At 44.4% G+C, this 24669-nt stretch overlaps 1 protein-coding gene across 1 annotated transcript in view; it reads left to right on the top strand.

Annotated features, from left to right (window-relative positions):
• Nucleotides 1-24563, top strand: part of LOC148060750 (fibroblast growth factor receptor-like 1) — a 31152-nt gene extending 6589 nt beyond the window's left edge. Inside the window, exons 3-7 of the mRNA XM_087780271.1 lie at nt 16048-16320; nt 22726-22815; nt 22897-23181; nt 23341-23694; nt 23766-24563. Coding sequence (XP_087636397.1) covers nt 16048-16320; nt 22726-22815; nt 22897-23181; nt 23341-23694; nt 23766-24184 — 1421 coding nt within the window. The 3' untranslated portion in view covers nt 24185-24563. The remainder of the gene's footprint in view (nt 1-16047; nt 16321-22725; nt 22816-22896; nt 23182-23340; nt 23695-23765) is intronic.
• The last annotated feature ends 106 nt before the right edge of the window (nt 24564-24669 follow it).

A 24669-nucleotide genomic window follows, 5' to 3' on the forward strand; every position in this document is an offset into this window, starting at 1 on the left:
TGTTTACATGATGGATGTTTCCGGCTGCGCGCAAGTTCGCACAAGTCCGTCCGGGACGCGAGTGAATAAAAGTGCGATTGACCTGGAGAAACATTATCCGCCGCATCTTACCGGAGCTTGTTTGCGATGCTTGCTAGAGCCTGCTAGAACGTCTCACCGGTGCTTATCAGAATACCAAATCAAGCGGAGCGTGGGGTTGATGTTACACATAATTTCAAGATGACTTTCTGCTCTTGGGTTTTCGCTTCTTTGTGCCATCAAGTGTTTCATTGTCTGTTTTTTTGGGTTGGTGGTATAATACGATACTCAATGTGGCTTCCACATCCTAATTTAGCATCAAATTATGACTTCATCCTCGTGTCGTGTTACGATATTTAGTCAATGTTTAGTCTGGTTCTGGCCCACAACAGTTGAAGGAAGCTTTTGCTGAGGCGGTTCCATCCTGAAATCCCCCTTTTTTTATCAAGAGCTGCAGGTGTTTCTGAAAGATTTAACTTAAAGTTAAGGTCGGACTAAATCAATGGATTAAGGCCATTGGTTGGATTGCCGTCTTTTGTCTCACTATAGAGGCAGGTGTAAGACATTTAGTTATGACTCTTAATCAGAACCAGTGTGTGTTGTGCACAAAATATCTCTTGGAACTCTTCGGTCCATTTCACCACTGACTGGTTTACAGTTAAAAACAACAAATACCTGTTAAACCAAACATTACACGTCACTTATTTTCTACTCACCCTCATGTCGACTAAGGGTTGGGATTCTTTTAAAAGTAATCTGTTCCTTTTTTGGAGTTACAGGGAGAAATGTTTGTTCATTTTAGTAGCGACTGGAGCTAAGTTATCGTTTATCGTCTATTTACTTCCTGTCTGTGTAGCCTGTTAGCATTTAAGCTTCTGCTACAAACAAGCTTAAAATAAAGACTTATTTAAGTTTTTTCCGGAACAGTTCCTCTTGTCGAGGCTTCAATACAAGATGAACATTACAGAAGAGCACCATGGAGGTATTTGGATGTTTTTAAGTGTGTATTTTCGGAGGAAAACGAAGACAACTAGTAGCAACAGTCGCGTCATTAAAATGGACAAACATTTCCGCCTATAACTCCAAAAAGAAACAGATTACTCTGAGAATAATCCCATAGTCGATGTGAGGGTGAGTAGAAAATTAGTAAAATTAGAATTTTGGGTGAACTTTCACTTTAAGTGCACAAAAATAAATCATCATAATGCTGACTCAGCAGGAGCCCTGGACTGGTTTCTCAGCAACCATATAGATTTGTTTTTTTTACTCATTTTAGTTTATTATTTGAGTAAACCTGACCAAGGCAGAGTCTTGAAGTGTCCAGGGTCTCATGTAAATTTGACCTTGGAGAAAATAAAGCCTTTTTTATAGAACACTAAATGCTTCATGGACTGGCACCGGTACCTAGCCCCGGTGGTTGTCGTAGCAGATGTGAGACGGCAGATCGCTACTTGTTCTCGATCTTTTTTTCTGCAGATGATATCGACCGTATCTTGTCTCACAATGTTTTTTTCAATGATGACGGACGATAATATTCGTCTTTGTGGTCTTGAAACACAGCGACCCCCGTGGAGTCTGTAGATGGGGATTCAAAAAAACGTCACATCAGAATGTAGCAGCGTTAACAATAATTCTCAATAGGTCTTGTTCTTGACTGTTCTTGAAGGGTTTGTTTCAAGCCTCACATCACGTCGCTCTCCAGGGGTTTGGTCAGAACTCAATTGTTGTCCTGACAACTTTAACAAAGCTACACACACACACACACACACACCAATAAACACACCGCGGTGCTGCTGTGAACTTAAAAGGTTGATTGAAAGCGATGATTGTGAAACAGGGGCGACTGGCCGAGCCAGGATAACAAGCCCTGAAAGAGGCCTGGGCTGCCTTTGACACCCCAGAGTACTCCTTCCAGTTTCCAACCGCTAACCCCCCCACTCCGCACCCTTGTTCCCCTCCGATAGGCTCCATTGAGACCCCACATAGCTTCACGGCTTTTCTCCTTCCCATTTTGTTTTTCATTAGCGATTCTTTTCAGCAAACTCGGAAATTCTTGCGGCATTGTTTCCTTTGATTGAGGTCAGAAAGAGTCTGGTCTGGCTGAGCTCCTGTCACACTTAGTCAACAGTCTGACTGCTGGGGTATAACGCCTTCCGTACACTACATGACAACAATGAGTTCTTCAGCCAGAACGCTTAGACCAGCTAATTTACTCTTGTTTGTTTGCTCCCCGCCACCTCGTGATCCCACAAATAGTTCTAAATTTGGTTTGGCGTCTTCTGTGAAGAACCATGTTTGATGGCATCGATTACTACTGTCCTACAAATCTCCTCTTTCAACGCTACTCTGACATCACTATTGTCTCCACCTGCTCCACCATGTCTGCACTCTCTTCTTTACCTCCCTCCATCTCTCTAATGAATGAACTCCAAGACACTTGTTTTCTCTACCTTTAAATCGTCTCTTACTGGCTATATTTCTCATCTTCAAATTGTTGTGAATACGTTTTAATAGTACATATTAAAAAAGCAACCAATGTGTTGATTTAAGTGTCTCTTAAATTGATCTTGGACCTCTATTGTATTGTATGTTTCTGTTTGTACAAACTCCTTTTTCATTTAAATATTCACTGAAAGTGCTTCATTTTTCTCAAGCTATAATCTTGTTTTTCATAACCACACCCACTCTGCTGTGATTGGTCAAGCATCAAGGTTTGTCATGATGCGTCATTAACCCTGAATATTCCTCCTCCAAGGGACTCGTTGTATAAACAAATTGGGCTGTGAGAGAGGAGGAGTAATAACTTCAAAACATGGTCATGATGAGGGACTTACTGCATCTTGGAGAGGAAGACTCCAACATTTGAAACATGTGAGTGAGTCAGGAGAGTTGGGTTTACACATTATTTGATGGTCATATCACGACGTTTACCTTCCACCGATGGTCAGAGCTGCTCTCTTAGTCAGTCAGAATTGACTTTCACTCTTAATAATTTTTCCAGTTATACCATATTTTGCTCGGCTCTCTTCAACCTCCAAAGTAAACTTAGCTCCATGGAAAACTCAATCCTGGCTTGAAAAGCCTGAGAGGGAAAATCATTTCAGTGTAATCGCTCGTATTTTACAGCAGAGCCAGACTGGAATCCTCCACGATGGAGCTGATTAGATTTCCTGATGTTGATACTTTGAGGCCTTGGCTCCTGCCCGGAGTGGGAGGTTTGGCCGTTATTCTCCAGCGACTAAGGGCTACACTCGTCTGCTCTTCGTCTTTGGGGCATTTTTAGAATAGTTGGCGAGCTGGGGGACGAGATTAGGATGACACTGCAGAGTTTGGTGCCTGCTATTCTGGTCGTCAGCTGCCCGAGGGGTCACCTTGGTCCACATAAACAGAGGGAAGTGACATGGGACTGCGGAGCTGGAGAGGCACTGTACAGAGCACCAGTAATGACAGGCTCAACAGCTCCATGGTGAAAGATTGATTTCAGACAATATTTCTGGATTGTCAGGAGGCCTCCAAATCTGTCAGTGAGGGACTTCAGAGCTCCTCCGCCACCCCCACCTCTTACACTTCGCTTGCCTATTATTCTGCTACAGACCAGTCTGTCACCAGCTCTCCTGAAATGGCCTCGCTCACAAAAGCACCGGTGTTAAGTGTTTCCCATGTTGGCGTGGATACTTACAGTTTAGAGAACATCCCCAAATCAGATTCAGATTTAAGACTTAATTCTCCAATTTTCAAGAAAACAATTGTGTCAACTTGAGTGGATTGGTTCCGTGCAGATGTAGGACGGTCATGAAGGTTCCCTCATGAGCTTGTCTGGCTTCTCACTGCTGCTGCTCACAAAACCTAATTGTAATTAACCGAAATAACTCAACTTCTATGTGGCAACCAAATGATTCAATACCATTATTGCAATTTCACGGAGGACGTCAAATCCTGATCCTGTGAAGTAGTTTTTGTCATGAGTCACATAACTCCTGAATCATGGACTTTACTTTCTTTTTTAAGTCATGTGAACAGTTTCTTGGCAGGGGTATGCACTCTCTAAATGCTTCTCTAGTTTAGTCTTTAGTAGTCGATAATTCTTACTTTCTTTGAGTCAAGTGTGACCTGAAAAACCGTACCATGTTTGGTGAAGTTTTGTTTAAAAATCCTTTTCATAGATAGATCGATAAACTTTATTGAATTGTAAGGAAATGGGTTACTTTGCTTACTTTATATCAAAACCATATTCTAGGGGAACAATACTGAAAACAATCTCGACCCTAAACCAGAGAAAATCGTAACTGCAGTGAATTAATCTGTCTAAATTTAACCGCACGTGAAAATTGTTTTAACCATTTATAGAAAGGTATCAAACAACAAATGTTGTCTGCGAGGCATGTTCTAAACACATCAGTGGTCATACTAGAGTTCTGTATAAAAAACGTTTCAGAATTCATGTAAAAATATTGGACTGGGTTATACATGACAGCAGGTGTGGTCTCTGACTTTCAAATGTTGCAACTGAAAAATAAATAAATGACAAAATACGTGTTATCCTCTCCATTATTGTTGTGTAACAAGTAGTATTATTAGTGTAACCATTATTATTATCAATATCATTGTTGTGACTGAAAAGTTGTCAGTGCTGTTTTTTATTTATTTAGGAAGTATCATACAGGACTCAATAATCAGCCCAAAAAATTAAAGATAAATAAATACATAATAATGATTAATAATAGAGATATTGTTTGTAAAAGAGTTAATAATACGTTGGTCTGGGGATTTAAAAAAAAAACTCAGTACACCTGAGGTTACCTCCAACTTTCCCGACAATGTGGGATGTGCGGAAAAACCTGTTGAAACAGAGCTGACGGATCACGGAGGAACCCACTCGTAGACGACAACCAAACCGTTGACTCCCCAGTGACACACTGACCAACCCGCCGCAGGTCAGAGTATGACATTCAGACTGACCGCTGGCGTGGGATGTTGGCAGCGCAGCGAGCGCCGCCGTGACCGACCCCGGCATGTGAGAGAACCACGGGCAACCGTGGAATAACAACAACACGGAGCCTGCCAATGTTTGTGTTGTCCATTGGGCATGACGGCGCTCAGTTTTACGACTCATGTTTCCCACAGTCACTCTTCGTTCCCGATGACAGAACAGAAGGTTGATGTATCTGCGGCGCACAAACACGTCAGGCACAAATGCTGGCGTTGTGTCCTCGTTGTTGACTTTTGCCAAGAAGGATGTGTTCTCACCCGCATCTGTCGGCTTTATTGGTCAGCGGCCTGGAACAGTAAAAGTGCTGTGCAGAAGACGTCCGATTGTTAGAGCGGGCGACTGCCCTTCAGGCTCTTTGGTTAATCCATTCAACAGTTTAAAATGCCCCTCGTAGATTGACTTTGGCAGCCCAGGACTTTCTCCTGTTACCTGGATGACGCAAATGTAACACGTGAAGTCCAGTTAAAATAAAATATATTCTACCGTCAGAAGTCTGTGACGTTTGTTACTCACTGTGTGGTCACAGTTATTTAGAAATTTGTCAAAACTATTTTCCTGAATATGTTGACTTGACACTTCTCCAGGGAAACTACCGTTCCAATCTTTCTCACTCGAACTTAAAAAGCAGGAGAGTCGCACATTTAAACATCTTCAGTTGCAGATTACGATAAGATACCAAGGTTTAAAAAATACATTATCGGGACTCTCAAAGCACTGCCGACATAGGATTGATCCACAATTTTTCTGGAGATTTTGGTGAACCCCTTATGAACAAATTTGTTTTAAAAATCAACTTAACCCCTTTGTTATCTGGGTCAAGGTGAACGATCTCCACCACTGCATGTATTTCTGGGTTCACCTTGACCCAGAGGCAACAAAAGGATACCACAAACACATTTGTTTTCGGCCATGCGGTCACCTTGACCCAGAGCCAACACAAGGGTTAAAAACAGTTTCTACTCGACAGCAATAACCGCCTTAAAAAAGAAGCCTCAACACAACGTAATAGAGTGAGGTTGTGCAATAACATGACAGAATTAATGGTAATATGTGTGTATTTGTATTGCAGTCCTGATTATATATTCGTGTAGTTTTTACCACTGTAGTGTACATTTTAAAATGTTGTTGTTCATGTTGCAATGACAATAGAAAAGACTAGTACTTTTATGTTGTCTCTCTGATCTACTTCCTAGCTGGCTTGTCCTGCGCTGAGCTGAATTTATAAATTGTGACAAAACAGGGCTTTAGGCCTCAAAGTATGACCTTTGAACTAAAATTTGAACGTTCACAAACGCTTACCAGCCAAAACGTTGCGTCAACGATAACTTTCTAAAACCGTAAATGAACCCGACTTCCCTTTGCTTCTCAGATTTATTACAGAAAACCCCGTTTGCGGTCGTGAATGTCAGCTCATGAATCTCGGGACCTTGTAAATATGTAATAATTTATTAGCTTCCACGTTGATGCCTGAGGGCTGTGTTATGGTGGGAACCGGTGCCAGGCCCCGCAGGGACGTGTGTGGTTAAACAAAAACAGTTTGGCTGCCAACGTGTGTGTGTCTGAGGGTGTGACAATGCACAGAGCAGCGAGTGTTCAGGGTACACAAGATGGAAACGGTTGCCAAGTGCTTCGCCTTTCTCCCAAACATTCGGGACAGACGCTCATAAACAGGTGCTTTCTGAGCAGAGAGAGACCTCTGTTCCACTGGGTCATGTGGCCCGGGAGTGGGGTGTGAGATTGTTGGGATTCCAGGTTCCTGCCGCCTTGGCCCACCTAATCCTCTTTGACTCCCCCATGCAGCCCTCCTCTCCTTCTGATCCCATGTTCAGCGGAGGTTTCTCTTTAAACCGGTCGTCCTCTCTTCAACCCTTCTCTGCCCTTGGCCTCCTTTCCCTCCTCTCCCCTCTGACCCCTTTTTTCTCTCCGTCCCCTTGCCACTCTATCTGGACATACTCTCACTTTTCAGCCTTCCTGCTGTTCCCTGATAAGTGGCCCTGAGCACACACTCAGCCCCAGTGTGCACGGCCGGCCCGGGCCTAATGGACTGTGATGAAGTGACTGGAGTGCCACTCACTGGGGGCCCCTCGGCAGCAAAGTTATTTACATGTTAATTTGCACTTTTTTTTTTTTGGGCTCTTCAGAGGCTTTTAAGGACAAGAATTTGCTTGCCTTTATTACATGTCACAATTAAAAGACTGGTGGTTGAGGAGTGGAGGGTTTCGCACGCAGATGTTCTAGCTTAAGAGTTTTTAATCCATTGTTATTTCTGTGGTCGGATTCAAGTGGAGGCCTCCTAAACATTTCCCCCCATAGTAATGTCACGTGCAGATGGAGATTAACCACGTGTAATTACTGCGTTGCCGTACTTGTATACAGGTTTATAGTTTCTAACTTCATGCCACCTTTTTTTTGGTGTGACCTTTTCTCCATTACCAGACAAGTACAAGTAGTTGTATTCCACCATATTTCTCCATTTTTACATAAGCTTGTGTACAAATACCGGGTACTATAACGGCACCGCTTCTGACATAAAAAGGTAGTCAGTAGAACCAAGATCTTTAGATTGATTTCGTTTTTCTTTAACTGTTTTTGTGTGTCATCTTGTCATTGACATTGGGTTAAATATACTTTTACATAAAAGCATACATCATAAGATCATAGAGATTTAAAAAACAACTTCTCTTTTTCATCAGGCAAAAGTAATTACTTTCTTAGTTATGGATGTTTTTGTGTTTTTGTGTTATTTATACTTTTCTGTTTCTAATATAACTATATTGTGGTAGGTGCTAATGTTGTAGTTTTTGTTATTGTATTATAACTTTTTAAGTTCCTCTTTTGGTCATCTTTGAAGTTGTTGTTCTCTTAAAGGTTATTGCAATGTTGGGCTCTGAAAACTTTTATATATGGTTTAATAAACATCTTGACTTAACACTTAACAAAAATAAATCAGATCATTCTAAGAATTTTCTAATTTTGTAAATCAAAATGATTGTGTAACTAGAAAATAATGTTTTTAGACACTGTTTAAGAAACAAAGGTACTTATTTGTTGCCGATATTGAATAAAACCTTAACAAATACAGATGTTTATTATCAATCCACTTGCTGTATGCTTTTATTGTGATAGTCCTGTCTGTATTTTATTCCTTCAATAATGAAGTTTTATTGTGATTTCATTTCTGTTCACTCACTTGCATTGTTCTTGTATCTCATCCAACTCACATCATAAAAATTGGGTTTTATGTTTATGTTGCTCGTGTTTTAAAACAAGCGTCTCTTGAAGATTCCTGGTCATGGAAGTTATAAGTTGAAGCATCAAATTAAACTAAAAATAAACTTTTGTAAGACAGTAAAATAAACCGCATAATAATGTTAAATACCTGCAGATACTGAAAATATAACTTAAAAAAGGGACAAAAAGTACTTTTCTACATACATAAAATCAAAAATAAACTCACACCACCCTGAGTGAATCGTAGTAACGGGTGAATGAGTGGCTTGTGATTCATGGGTTAAAGTTTATTTCAGATACTTGAATGATCTAACTGGTACTTCACTGTAATGCTACAATACTCCAGTGTGCGCTCCAGAGCAACAGTGGCCGGAACCGCTCCAAAAATATTGTAGTCCAGGAGTTTAAATTAAATTCAACACACGATCAAACTCTCTGAGCTCTGGTTCCTTTGCGTAAGTCAAGTTTTTACCAGATACACTGATGTGATGGTCGCAGAGCACCAGTGAAATCAATATTACTCATTTGTTCTGGATCATATTAGTTCTCAATATTAGTCCTGGATCAGCCAGGAAGGGAAAGAAAAAGGGGGAACACTAACCCACCACTCAAATGCCGGCGAGGAATAAGCTGGAAATCCTGCCAATGGTAAATGAAAGAGTTCTTTTAATCCAGGTGGAGGAATTTCCATAAATGACTCCATATTTTTTCCACACTTCCTACAGCCTGGAAACCTCCGGAGCGCTCACAGAAAGAATCAAGAGTTCTTTCACATAATCAAAGCACTTTAAGTTGACCCTTAAAGTCTGATGTTGACACGCTGAACCGCCTCTATTAACTTAAAGACGGGAGGGATCCACAGGAACGTTCCATCACAGCTATGGGCAAAGTTCAGCCTGGGGGCCACACCTTTGAACTGTACTGATGTGGCCCTCATGAGGGTCAGTGGGAAAATCACAACTGTGCAACTACAAATTAAACCAACAATTTTATTTTGTAGTAATTTTTATTGTTCATAGATAGTTCATCTCTAATGCTTTAAACATTGTGTTTGAATTCTATTTATTTCCTAATGAGGATATTTCTTGTCCCTCAAAAGAAAATTCAATTGTTATTTTGATTTAAGTTTTTCAATAGGTGTATATTTAGATGGATGGATGGATGGATAGGTGTATATTTAGATAGATAGATAGATGTTACTTCATTTTTAAGCCCATCATGGCCCCTCACGAAAGCCATTGTGTATAATGGGCCCCTGAATAAATGTATTTGTCCCCTTTCTCTCACGATAAGCGGTGTATCCTGGTGGAGGGCTGGTGTAACGGCGAGTGACAGCAGTAGAGGTTTTAAGAAAAACACACACTAACTCTCACACACGCGAGAAGCCAGTCGGCTCTAATGAAATACAGCAGCTTAGAGTTCAAAGGCTCCACCGTCGGGGGGCCCTGCTGGGGGTCGGCCCCGTGATGGAGATGTTTCCAGAAGCTTTCTGACGTCGGAGCCAGTTCTCCCCGTCTTTTTCCTGGTGCGGGCTCCAGAGCCATTAGCGGAGGAAGCAGCCCGTTGTTGTTTAATCGGACAGATCGACCGGATCATCTCGTCCACTCTTTCTCTCCTGCTGCTCCTCTGGTCCCTCGTGTCACTTAATCGCTCCTCCTGGTCTATTCCCACCACCGAAGCACTCGCTATTCAGCCACGTCGAAGAAAGAGCCATTGTCCGCGCTGGTCTTACCCCTTCTTATCTATTGATTGGGAAGCCGAGAGGGGAAAATAACAGGTATTGATTACGGCACCAGGTGAAGCTGCCGGGCAGGACGTCTGGAGAAGTAAGAAAAGACGGCATTCTTCACCCTCCGCCGGCCCGCTGCTGTCAGAACAACCGCCGCCGCCAGTCCGCGTACCCCCCCCCCCCTAACTCGCCCCCTTCCTCTCCACCTCCGAGGTGGCTGTCTCCCCCTCTTTCACTTTCCCTCGCACTGTTTTATGCAGATTTTTATCTCCGCTCGTGAAATGTATCGCAGGCACAACTCTGAACAGAAGCTCTGGCCTTTCACACACACTTTTTTCCCCCCAAACTCCCCGGTCTCAGTGGTCCCCGGATTCAGTTTCTGCCTTTCATGTCGCCGTTTCATCTCCACTCTTTTAGGCTCTCCAGTCCCTTTCTGCTGTCGCCCATTTGCCCGAGCCGTTTAGCGTCTGAATAACAAGATCGTGACAAGCTGCAGTTTCATCACGTAAGAAACCTCGGGGACAAACGAGCCCGCAAGTCCATGAGAACTTGCAGAAACACCTAGAATAAAGTCTGTCTACAGTCAAGAGGAAAGTGGCTCACTGGAACAAAGGCCACTTCAAGTATAGGCGAAACAAGATATTAAATCTGACAAAAATGAGCTGGAGTAACACTTTTAGCTATAAATGTATTTAGCAAGTTTTCTTAAAAAAAACATGCACTTTCTACAGGCCCTGACTCATACTACACAGTGCTCATTTTCATGTCTAAACAAGAAGGATCTGTCTCGCCTGCAGTTGATTCAGAACTCTGCAGCAAGAATTCTGATCGCTCTAGTAGGAGAACTCACATTTCTCCGATCCTTAAAACTCTTCACTGGCTGCCAGTTTCTTTCAGGATCAACTTTAAAATTCTGGTTCTTACTTTCAGATCTATTCATGGTCAGACTCCTCCTTACATCACTGATCTGATCCAGCCTTACACCCCAGCTCGGGCTCTGAGGTCTGTGGATCAGAATCTACTGATGGTTCCTCGCACACGGTTCAGGACCAGAGGAGAGAAATCCTTCCAGGCTGTTGCTCCTAAACTTTGGAACGATCTTCCTCTCCCTTTGCGCTTGATGGAGTCTACTGACTCCTTTAAGAAACATCTTAAGATGTTCTTATTTGATCAGGCTTTTCCTTGATTTTCTGGAACTCCTGTTGTGTTATCAGTTTTATCTTGACTTTTAAAGTATATACTTTATTGAATATTGTTTTGATTGTTTAAGCGCTTTGTGACCCTAGTCTGGAAATGCACTATACAAATAAAAATTGCTTACTTACTTACTTACTTCGTCATCTTGAAGTTACCGCAACTAGCTTCTGGAATAGTACTTTTAGCTGTAGCCATTTTCCCCTCAAAAGTAGCATCTAAGTGTATTTAGGTCGTTTTCTTGAAAGTAGAAAAGTACTTTCCTGATTCCTACTAGGAAGTGCGACTGGCTTCTTTACATTTGGAAGAGCAATGGTTCTACTTTGAGTCTCTCCAGAATGACTGAGCTTGGCACCTTATCTCCAAGGGTGAGTCCAGACAGATCAAATGATATGCAGTCGCATGTATCTGCGATATTTTATGAGCCAGATCTTGGGGAAGGGATTTGTAGGTATACAGGTCAGGTGCAGGGGAGATCGGCACGATCTCCAGTTTTCTGTTTGCTTTTACTCGATGCCAATTATCTTTTGCTTTAGTCGAATATTTTACTACTTTTTCCAAAGATCTACCGACAGGATAGCGTCTACGGTCTTTGGAATGCTCGACCGAGGTGGTTTTACTTCACCACAGTAGAACTTCAACTTGAGAAACGACCTTCAGTTTTGTTCAAACTTCCCCATCCTACTTTGTTTCTTCATCCCCTCTATTGAAGTGTGTTACACAACAGAGCCTGCAGGTCGAAGACGAACTCCTGTGAGCTTGTGTCTCGGTCTGCTGAGCTAACACAGCTGAACAGGAGGAAGCTTCTATCTGTCCATTATGTAAATAGTGCATGTTGAAGACAAACTCGCCGGATCAGCGTTTATCTGGGTAATGAATCACTCCAGTCTGGCAGCCTGTGTAAGCCTGTTGGTGCGATTCTTTACTTGGCTGCAGATTAAGGACCAAATCTTTTTTTTATTAGACCATGTTTACAGAGTTGTTTGAGCAACTATGTCCGACGACGGCTTGTAAAGATCCAGGTGTTTGCCAACGGAGAGAAAATCACTTTGTATGAAAGAGAGAAGCCAAAGAATTGGTCCCAACACAGCCGCAGATGTTTAATGAAAGCTCACATTTAAGAACCGGTTACCAGCTGAAGAAGAAGCTTTAGATCTTTTGTATCACCGCGATGTCGGTGCAAGTCCCCCCCCCCCCGCAGTCGGTGTGTTCAGCACAACCTTGGCATTGAACGGCAGGAATGCGACGTATTGAACCTGCTTTTAAAATAATCCATCTCCAAATTGAGCTTAGAAAAACAGAGCTAATTCTGCGTGCCGCCAGCCCTCCTCCTCCGCTTCCTGTGCCATGAAAGATTCCATTCACGTGGACGCCGACTATAATCAGGAGCGCCATACAGGGAAGCCCATGTGGTCTGGTGTATCAGTTAACATGAGCCTGACAGCTCTTCCAGGGAAGTCGCTGTTTCGACACCGCGTCACATTAAGCATGGAAGTGGCTTTTCAGATGTCGTGAATTCCAGATGAAGCAGACAAAGACTCGGGCACGTTTCGCAGCTTCAAGGTGAAGAGAACGTGGCCTTGAGAGCGAGGAGGCGCTCGCTGAAGACGGCGGTCTACGTATGCCACGCAAACACTTCTGAAGTTAATCACACGACGGCCTTGATTTCAGCACCTCTTGTTTTTTTTAGAGCACTTCAAACAGGTTTTTTAAGAGCGGAGATGGAGGGAGGAAATAATTTGCACATTCCATACACCAAAGACTGCTTGTTTATTAAGGCTGCTTTAAAGTTAGAGGAGCTGCAGGGATCACAAGTAAACAGCCTCCATCATCATATTCACGGATGAGCAACAGGCGCCCTCCCTGTTTCCACACTGATGATGAGGTCCTTGTTGTTTTACGTCTCCAGATTATAGTTTTTTTTGTAAATAGGAATACTACAGTCATGGGAAAAAAAAGTATTTGAGCACCCTGTTTTCTCCATTTAGGGGTGGTAGATGAAATTAGTTTTTGGAATTTCTTTGGAAAGAACTAATCATCAGGAAATCTAAAAACTATGTGGTATTTTAGACTTTTTCCTATTTTTTGTTGCATCATTCTGGTTTTCCATAGTTCCAAGCTGAATAGAATTTGATACATGCATAGTTCAACTGTTCCCTTGTTAATCAATATTTAATCAATATTTAAAGTGATACTCACCCTCGTGTCGACTAAGGGTTGAGATTATTTTCAGAGTAATCTGTTGTTTTTAAGAGTAATAGGCAAAAATGTATCTTCATTTTAAAGTAGCAGAGTCCTTGTCTTCATCCTTGTCCAAAAAGACAATTAACCCTTGTGTTATCTCAGGGTCCGGGTTACCCAAAGGCCCGAAAACAAATGTTTTTTTGGTATCCCTTGTGTTATCTCTGAGTTCAAGGTGACCGACCTCCACCACTGGATATGCATTAATGGAAGCCAGGGAAGTCGCTCACCTTGAGACAACAAGGGTTGAAAACATCCAAATACCTCCATACTGCTCGTCTGTAATGTCCATCTTGTATTGAAGCCTCGACATGAGGAATTGTTCAGAAGAAAAATTAAACAAGTCTTTATTTTAGGTTTGTTTTTAGCGGAAGATCCCAGGGCTATCAGCGATAATCTAGTGCCTGCGCACCGACACTTGCAGTCACTTTAAAGTCTTGGTGTCGGTATGGATGTAAGAGTCGCTCTGAGGAAAACTTGAACATAGTTGCTGAACATAGAACAGGCTCCTGCGGACTCCCCTGCCACCGAACCAAACCCTCATATTACGAGCGCTCCTCCGCACATCTCTCTGGTTTCATGCAGTCAATAAATCACTTCATCATCTTCCCTAGAGCGTCCCGGCCTTCAACGACTCATTGTGCGTCTGCTTTGCCATCAATCCGGATGATTTACAACCCCGGATTCCCATGATGAGATATCCCGTCCATGTTTATTCAGTGTTTGGCACCGGGGTGTTCCTTGGTTTCTACATGAGCCGCGGCGATGCTGTGACCCCCGAAGCGCTGTATTGACGCCAAAGGCTGCAGAGCGGGAGCAGAACAGCGAGCGTCTCTGTGACGACAGCCAAGACGACTGCGGTGGCGTTCTCTCCACAGACGTAAATAATGACACTTTCAATTTCCTGTCGGGCTGTGGAAACAGGAAAGGCCTACAGGGAGGAAGGAAAACTCTGCAGCGTGTGTGTCCTCACGCTGAAAACAATTCATTTGTGCCTGTCCGTCCACTTATCAAAATGCTGGAGTGGCTTTCATGGACCAGATGTGGTACCTGCGTGTGCCTCGGGTGGTTTTAGTGCCAAGATGGTCACCTGTGTCGGCCTCCCGCTTCCTGACCACCGTCAACACAATGAGCTGTTGTTTACCGTATGTGTGAAATGCACCAGAGGAATGTGACTATGTGTGTGTGTGTGCAGAGGGGGTGTCGTGAACTCACCCTTGTTTTTACGGCTGCCAGTGCATTTGTTCTGGGGCGCTCCTTTCTGGGGAGTCAGTGGTTGCCTCCATGTCTCCAGCAATTTGGGGTTTTGTTTGGTCTTCAACCAGCGAAGGCCTCTTAACACCATCACAGTGTGTTCTGGTTCGCTCCACTTCACCGGATCTGAGGAAGTGGATCCGAAGCCAATTAAGACCGGAGAGAAAAAAGGCTGCTGTCCGTCTCACCGCAACCTGCCCCTGTGTTTCTTTGATCTCCGGCACGCTACCCAGAAGCCCGGCCAGAACTCTTTACCCTCACTGTGAAGGCAGCGGAGGAAGAGGCTCGTCCAATTATTACAATCTGGTTCTGGATGTTCTGGATAATCAGACAAGATGACAAATGACCTCCATCTCATTCCATCTGCCCACAACTGACAAGTCTTACTCCTGGAAGAAGCAGCAGGAGATCTCTTTGGAGTACACCAGTGGTGTGTGACTGTGAATGTAGCCCTTAGTCCAGGGCTGTGTCCCAAATCGCGCACTGTTTTATAGTGCACATTAAGATGCACCAGTGCGCAAATTTTGACAGATAGTACTGTCTCAAATCAAATACTGTCACTACACACTTATCGGAAATGACTCGTCAGTTTCTTCTTCTACTACTTTTTAACGCTGATCCCAACCGGAAGTTGGAGCCCTATCACCAACACTTTACAGCACTTTTCGCCAATTGAAACAAGTTATTAAGTTGTGTTTCATTGTGTTATTATTGTTGTTGTGTTGTTTTGAGCTAAAATTTTGATTGATTTTGATTTCTTGAGACATTTACGCCGGTATCTGCTCCGAAGACTTGTCGTCAGTGACGTAGTCTCCGTTTAGCGTCATCTAAATCACTAAAATGGCTGTCGATCCACGCATTTCCTTGTCATTTGTTTGTGCACTACATTTTTTGCACACTACTTATTGGAATGCAAGTGTGCGATTTGGGACACAGCCCAGGTCTGGACTACACAGCCCGTTTACCTCTGCCAAGAAGGTTCATTTATCATCAGCGTACATCAAAATAAAAATAAATGACTGATATTTGTTGGTCACAATGCACAGATTATTACATTATGGGCCTGTTTAGAGCTACCATCTGGATCCAAAAATTATTTGAAGATTAGTCCTACACTTCTACGTTTATTGTGCAAGCGAGTTCTGGGATGCCACTGCCGTCCATCAAATGGACCCAAGTACACGTAAAAAAGTGGTACCAAAAATCGTGATTGGTGTAAACACACGTTAGTTTGTAGCTTTAGTTTTGTAACACAACAAATGACTCAATTCTTTATTTGATGACGTGGTAAAAGGATTAACAAGAGGTGTAACTGGACTAATCAGGAGTTTCTGGGTTTAAGATGATTGTCTTCGTCATCTCACACTAACAATACTTGATTCTCCTACAGGACCTCCGCGAGTGTCCGACAAGGTGGTCCACAGACAGTCGGCTCGGATCGGGGGTGCCATCAAACTGCCCTGCCCGGTGGACGGGGACCCCCCTCCTCTCATCATGTGGACCAAAGACGGACGCAACATCCACAGCGGCTGGACTCGCTTCCGCGTGATGCGCACGGGCCTGAGGATCAAAGCGGTGGAGGCGGAGGACAGCGGCAACTACATCTGCAAGGCTACCAACGGCTTCGGGAGCGTCAACGTCAACTACACCCTCATCGTGATCGGTGAGTCAGAACTCTGGTGGGTCGTGACTGAAGCGTCAGAGATGCTGATGACAAAAAAAAACATTGATTTCTGCATCAGGATCAGGATATTTTGCCCTTCTCACCCTCCTAGCAGTCAATCCTCAGACTGACGCTGGTGTGGAGCTTCAACTCACTCTCTGTTTTTACATGTTTGTTGTGTCTCGCCCACTTAAGACATTCCTTTTCTGTCTGCCACTGTTTTCACTCCTGAGTTTCCCACGAGCACAAATACACTCTCAGAAATGACTTGAGTAGAGCAGTGAAGATTCAAGACGACTTGACTTGTATACAAGTGATAAAAGTAGAACAGTGTAGAGTTTACATGTCTGTCTGAATCCTTTTTGAAGCACAGAGCTGTTAGTTCGCCGTTATATCTTGGTTGCAGTTACGCAGGCCGAAATGCTTCCACAAAACATTACTTCAAGCTCCTCAAGTTGTTTTCCAAACAAAAACAGTAATTAGAGAATTATTTTACATGAGATAAGGTAAATATGATAAACATACTTCAGCTCATCGCTTTCCCATTAGACATTTAAATGATTTTTGATAAAAATAACGTCACTTCAGACTTTTAAACCACTCTTCAAAACCCACCTTTTCAAAATTGCCTACTTGTGTTTCCCTACTTTGTTATAAAGTGTCTTTGTGTGCCCAAAAAAACACTAAATAAATACTATGTATTATTTTTCATTATTATTGAAGGTTAAACAAATATTTTGAACGATGATGATTTAATAATAAATACATTTAAACGTTAATAAAACTCTTAAAAATTTCAGACATCCAGGAGAGACTCGAGGTAGAAAAAATGTTCTTCTACAGGAGGCTGGTTAAAGTTTCTTTCCTGGAAATGTACCACTGGGCGGAGGGACACACTGGAAAGTTGATCTTGAAGTTCCCCTACATTTCTGTGTAGAGAGAACTCTGGATCTCTTAGCTTCAGCTGCTGCTGCTGCGACCTCAGATAAAAATCCTAACCTTGCCCGTGTGACTTGTTTGTAAACTCACAGTTTAAATCATTAACACCATCCTGTTGACTGACGGTCTCACGATGCCAGTTAAAGTCTAATTTGGTGCCTATGAACGGAAGATTCGTTGGCGTCCACAACATCACTCATCGTTATTGTCCACTTTTGTTTCTCAGAATGGACACAAAAACCGAGTTATTCATCCTCGGTGGAAACTGTCCTTGTCCCCCGGGCAGCACTCGGTGGAGGCAGGAGGGTCTTCACAAAGAGATCCACAGTCGTGGTTTTGTCTGCAGTGGTCCGGACCCGGGTGTCTGGCCCGGGACTCTGGGTGTGTGCTCGCCCCGAAGCTGCAGCGCAGCGTGATGAATGGGCCGAGCCTGTGTTTACTCTAATTACTCTAAGATGCCTAATTAAGGCCAGAGCCCGGGCGCAGGGGGCGGAGCTCTGGGCGGGTCATGTGACAGCCGACAGTCAACACATTGATGTGGAGCCGAGGAGGAAGGCTGGGAGACTACATGGCTGCCGAGAGTAGCTCGGGAGCCGCCGTCAGGCTCGTGTGGTCTCGCGCCTTCGCGAACAAAGCTTCTGTCAGAACCACATCCATCTGCTTTATTTTCGGGGGTGCAGCTAGGCGGGTGTCTGCTGATGGTGCGGAAATGAAAGGCTGCGGCTGTAATGTCAAGGTTTGCGCCGTCACCCATGTGGTTCCGTCCGCACACAGAGGGCAGCCCGGGTTTATTGAAGCAGCAGAGTCAATCACGCGGCGGGTAATTTTAGCTCCCACCGTCTGGCCCTTTGTTGTGGAGTGAGAGGTTCAACTCCCTGACGGTCCTGTCTGAGGGTTGAAGGAGGAAAAGAGATGTGAAGGCCCACAAACACTCCCAGATCTAGCCTAAAACAGAACAACTTTGTGGTGTTTCAATGTGTTTAAGTGGTGGACAGGTGTGTACTTGTGTGTGATTTCAAATCCCTGTTCATGTGTGTCACGTACATTGTACACGGTGGCAAAGTGGTTGCAGGTTCACTTCCAGGTCAAGAAGGAGGACACTGTGTGGTTTCTGTGTTTCATGGGTTTACTCCGGGCACTCCGGTTTCCTCCCCCTCTGCAAAAACATATAGAGGTTGATTGATAACTTGGGGAAAATGTCCGTAGTTATGAGTGCGTCTTTGTGTGCCTGCGACAGACTGGCATCCTGTCCAGGGTGTCCCCCCACCTCTCTCCAAAAGGTAATAAACAGCAGAAAATGAATGTGTATCAGATTTTGTTCATTTTCTGTCAGCTTAGATTAACTGTATTATTGTGCACACAAAATAGTCTGATTGCATTAGGGCGTGTGTATGTTTAGGCTCGATTTTAGTGTGTATATACACACGTGTGTTAAAAACCTACTGTTTGTCCGTTTGTGTGTGCATAATGGTGTCTGTATGTTTAGCATCTGTATAGTAAGTAAGTAAGTAATATTTGTAGAGTGCTTTTCTAGACCAGGGTCACAAAGTGCTTAAACAATCAAAACAATACCCAATAAAATATATGCTTAAAGGGGGAGCAGTAGGCCAGGGAGTGTGTACTTTAACTGTGTATACAGTTTAATGTGTGTTGAGCCACTGAAGTGCATGTGTGTGTCTTAAGGTTTTCGTGTAGGTCTATGCAAATTACTATTTTTACTGTATTAGCAAGTACAGGTTCTGGATTTACGCTTCATGATGCAGGGGCACAATACGATATGTCGCAGTATATTGCGATACTGTAGTAACAAGGATATTTGTGGTATTGCCCGAGTACTTGACTCTGGGGTTGCAGAATTTACAGACCAAAAAACTCTTGACAGTTTTTAATGCTTTTATTCGTTTTTAAACCAAAATATATCCAAATATCAGTTTTTAAAGTCCACTGTATCCTCTTGTCCTCAGTCACCGCCGGAATTTTCAGGATTTAATTGGGGCCTGCTGACATCTAGCGGATAGCGAATGTGTTTTCATTTGCAACACAGAAATAAACAAACGCCGTGAATATTTGCTTGTTCATTAAAAACAAAGGCTGTTGAATATATCTACAGTTTCATGAAAAAAACATTTCGCTCTTTAATATTTTCTTACACCCCTACTTGCTAGCAGGAATGTTACATTGTGGTCAATGTGGCCAGTTGACCGGTCAGCTGATGTCACACTAAGAAGTAAGCATGAACTCTGTCATGAAGTGTCAGAAAACGGAAACACGTATAAACTCCGGCTGCAGACGTGTTGGACGACGCTGACTTTGTCCAACATCTTTTAATGGATCATAAAGGGAAAGAAAGTCCCAAAGGCTGCAGCAGTAGGATCAGCCAGGAACTGTAAACGGTTTACATCTAGGCCCAGATGACGAGAGAGAGGAAGGGGTGATGGGGGGGCAGAAGACCAAGAGGGTGATGTAAGAGGAGGAGTGTAGTTCACAGCGGGCAGCATGTCCTCATCAAAACTATCTGAAGAATCTGGACAGTCAGTGCAACATGGCGCCTCCTCAATCCCTCCAGCCGGCTGTTTGGGTCATGTTTGGGGAGCGGGGCCGGGGTCTCCCGACAACTGGTCTCCCCCAGCAGGAGCACCCACTTCTGTCCAGCTGCTTCCTACGCAACCATGGAGGTCAGCTATAGCAACTCAGGAAGCGTGAGAGACCACCACCACTGACATGCAGTGGAAACAGTTAAATGACATTCACTCTTGTGTGGATCTACTCTGAGTCTCAGAGGTCAAAGCATCTTACTATGCAAAACAACATCTTCTTATTTGCTTCTTTCTGGACTAATCCCTCAGTCTCTCAACTGCTCCAACTTTTTGGTTTTGGTTTTGTTGAACCAGATGACGCGTTTCGCAGAGATGTCATAATGAGACGTGCTAGTTAGTGGTAAACTTCAGATGAACTCGAGTCAAACCAGAGCTCATCATCTGTTATCGCCGCACGTAATTCTGCGTCCACCAGCCAGGCGTCTATCTGCGACCGTCGCATGTGGAAACTGTTTGCAGATCCACGGCGTGATGCAGAGTCTCCGAGCACAACTGCTCCCTCGGACGCTCCAGTGTCCCCGTCAACATCTGGAGCTTGTTGAATCATCAGGGTTGTTTCCTGTGATCCAGCTGGCACTGGAGGCCAGTGACCTGCTTCCTCCGGTTGGAGTTTGTGAATGAAGTCACAGTGAAGTCGGATTGGAGTCATCATGCCTTGGACCAGGATCGATCCAGGATGATTGGACTCATTTAGTGGAGCTTTTCAGAAGTCTTTCTCTCACGTTTGTTGTTTGAGATTCTACCACTAGTGATGAATCGGTTCACCTGATTGAAGTGTGAAGAACAGTGTCCACCGTCCACCTGTTAATCATGAGAAAGACCCCCTGCCCATGGAAATAACGTTCTTATTTAGGTCATAAACCATCGCAAACGCCAAGAACATTGATCTTTATTTACTCCTGAGGAGACCAGATCGATGTCGTAGGTACGATCAGGACAAGTGAGAGTTGGACTTCTCAACTAGTTGTTATGGAAGATCTTTTACCCAATAGTTTTTGGGACTTTTGCACCTCCTACATTTGAAAACCTTTGAGCAGATTTGTGTCCAGGTGTAAAAGGATTTCCAGTCACCTCTCAAGGTCATATAAAAGTAGGTCAATCTTCCAGAGGGTCTAAAGTTAGTGGTGAGTCAAAATGACTGATCAAAGACTGAAGCCCCTTTTATGTCAAGTTAGGACATTAAAAAAAAAGATTTGGATGTTTCTGGTTCATCAGAACCTTTTCACACCTGAGGCCCCTGAATCAAAATCCTTAGTAACATGCTAACAAGTCTAAATATAAAGGGCGTCAAACTCAGTCACGAAAGGAGTCAAAATGTTCCACACGTTAAAAGTTATACAACGTTTCTCTTCGTTGAGCGTATAGAACTCCTTTAAAGGGAAGTCTACGAATAGTTCGAGTCTCTGTTTACATTCTTGAATGCTACTGTTAGCATATAGCATCTGGTTTGTATCACAGAAACACACTCTATACACTGATGACACGCCGGTTTTTATCCTCGAAGTTAAATCCATTGAATTATCTGTGATCTCCTCCAAGCTTCTAGACTCAAATTAATATATTGCTTTGTTAAAGAGCTGTTTTTAAAAACATGTGCTCTTGTAACTATTTCAATATTTTCTGGATTAAGTAAAACGAGTCGCAGGCCACATATAGCCCGAGGTGAGAGTGTGACACATGTCTTAACACACACAGACGCCTGGTCACTCGCGTGTGGACAACAAGAGAGAAATATTATTCACAGAACCCATGAAGGACACCATTGTTCCTAAAAAATTGTCAAACGGCAGAAAGGAAATAGAATCAGGAGTCGAAAAGAACCCGGGCAGTGTGGGACCCTGCGTGTTTAGATTGGGAGGTTCAGGAACCGGTAGGAATGTGCAGCAGCAACAGAGAGATATTTCTTCCAGCCGAGCCTGTTTTCTGAAGGAATGGGTTATTATAGTTGGCCGGTTAAATCCTGCAAATAGTCATGACATCATGGCTGGGCCCGCTGCTGCGGGGGACAAACAAAGGAGGGCTTGTACCCAGAGAACCCCAGAGAGCTGCAAGGGTACGAGGGGGGACCAGACGGAGGTTAGAAGTCACATCTGGACAGTTTACCTGAACCGAGAGGGAATCAAGAGCGCCAATAAAATAAAAAGTGCAGAACAAAATGCCTTGTGTTCCGAGTCGTCTGACCATCGGACACAAGGGGGCGCCCCCCCAAAATGAACCGCTGTCAATCCGTTGGTTCATTAAACCCATTGGTGAAGGACTTAGTTTCATTGTTTTCATGATGTCAGACTGTGACCTAAACCTCACAACTCCCTCCTGGGATTGACACCCAGATTGACCCCAACATGTCAGACCAGTCAGTACCAAAAGTTCACCAATTTGCTGGACATAATTGAAAAAAGAAGAGCTGATGAGTTCAGACACATCTGGGTCAAGTTTGGGGTTTCCACTTTCTGGTGTATTAAATCGTAATACCCGAGTCCACTTGAGACAAAAATGTGTTGTTCTCAATTTAAATGTAATGATGTGTTATTTCATCTTGTATTTACACAATCAACATTCTAACCTAACTTATGCAAGCAAACAAAAGTATCGCAGGGTAACTCACAGCAGCTAGCACAGTTAGCAACAAGCTAAGCTAGCAAGTATAGCATTCAGTTTCAAGTTCCCATTGCTAACTACCGAAAATATCAAATTGATTGATATAGCAGGGTTTGGGTTATGACAATTAAAGAAAAAGTTTTTAAAAAAAATGTATTTACTTTTATTTCGAAAACTTATCATTAAGTATCATTGTAAACATTTGAAAAAGGTAGTTTCTCATAAGGATGTTGAATGAACGAGTGAATATTAACATCTTTCGTGTCTCCAGACGACTCCAGCTCAAGGATGACCGGACTCGGGTCCTCAGAGGGCGAACAGTCGGGGCCGACCGGGTCTGACGGTTTGCCGGAGAAGCTTGGTGAGATTTTTTAGAAGAGTCGCAGTATTGTGTCGGCTCCAGACGTGTACTGACGTTCTGGTCGTCTCCACCCCGACACAGTGCGTCCACGCTTCACTCAACCCACCAAGATGAGGAAGCGGGTCATCGCCCGCCCTGTGGGCAGCTCGGTGCGGCTCAAGTGCACCGCCAGTGGAACTCCTCACCCGGTGATCGTGTGGATGAAGGACGAGCAGCCGCTGACGAAGTATGTGGCGGGAGCCGGGCGGCCACAGAAATGGACCCTGACCCTGAAGAACTTGACTCCGGAGAACAGTGGCAGATACACCTGCAGGGTTTTCAACCGGGCCGGAGAGATCAACGCCACCTACAAAGTGGAGGTCATACGTAAGTGTTGTTGTAGAAGTGGATGTTCTGCTCGGGTCTAGTTTTTAGTAAGGAGGTCCCCCCTCTCAAGGTCATCCTACATCTGGTTCTAGTTTGGCCCAGCTCGAACCGTTTCTCTGCCGGTCTTTGTGCTGATGCCGTCACTCTGTGTCCCTCCAGAAAGGACCAACTCCAAGCCAGTCCTGACGGGGACTCACCCCGTCAACACCACGGTGGACTACGGCGGCACCACGTCCTTCCAGTGCAAGGTCCGGAGCGACGTGAAGCCCGTCATCAAGTGGCTGAAGCGCATGGAGACCAACGACGAGAGTCGCTTCAACTCCACCATCGAGGTGGGCGAGCACCGCTTCACCGTCCTGCCCACGGGCGAGGTCTGGTCCCGGCCCGACGGCTCGTACCTCAACAAGCTGCTCATCACTCGGGCGAAAGAGGACGACTCCGGCATGTACATCTGCTTGGCTGCCAACACCATGGGGTACCGCTTCCGCAGCGCCTTCCTCGTTGTGATGCCGGGTGAGTCAGAACCAGAGTCTCGTCTTGCAAACTCTCTAAATGCATTTACTGACCATCCCTGTCCTCCACAGACACAAAGACTCCCATCATGCCCATATTCTCCCAGTCCGCCGGCGCCCTCCCGTGGCCCGTCATCATCGGCATCCCGGCCGGTATCGTCTTCATTTTCGGGACGGTCCTGCTCTGGTTCTGCCAGAGCCGGAAACACTGCCCGCCCTGCGGCGCCGCAGCCGCCCCCTCCGGCCTACACCCTTCTCATCGCCCGACGTTCCGAGACCGGGCGGCTCAGTCTTCCAGCCCGGAGAAGGACCGCACGACCTCCGCGAACTACGAGGAGTACCTGGCCCAGCAGAAGCTCCTCTTGGGTCAGCCGGGACCCACCATCCCCCCGAAAATCTATCCAAAAATCTACACCGACATTCACACGCACACTCACTCGCACGTGGACGGGAAGGTGCACCAGCACCAACACATCCACTTCCAGTGTTAACCCCGGTGCTGCGCCCGAGACCCGCCAGGACATCGACGCGCCGCAACAATGACATTTACCGCGGGGTTAGACGCCACTATGACCCCGAGCAGCTGACGCTCATCTGGTTGAGATCTCAAGGGAGGAACAGTACGACTAAAAGACCCTTAACTCACCAGGTGACGCAAAAACTGCTTACTTCCTGTGTGGACAGGAAGCGATGCAGTAACCAGATGTGAACTCAGGTTCTACCCTTTCGTGCATGTTTGGACTGCTGACCACTATCCTCAGTGACGGTCCCAAGACTCTCACCAGATCTTTAGTCCAGCTCAAGTATTTAATTTATTTTGTGTATCAGAAGCCGATATTCAGAGTTGTATTTTTTTTGTCTGCTCGTATTTAGGTCATTCATGGTTTCATTAAATGAACTAAATTCCGTTTCGCATCAGGACTTGTTCATTCCTCATTTTTCATTTTAATTTCACTAATTTTCTACTCTCTCAATA

The sequence above is a fragment of the Callionymus lyra genome, chromosome 18 (genome assembly GCF_982586985.1).
Source record: "Callionymus lyra chromosome 18, fCalLyr1.hap1.1, whole genome shotgun sequence".
NCBI lineage: Eukaryota > Metazoa > Chordata > Actinopteri > Syngnathiformes > Callionymidae > Callionymus > Callionymus lyra.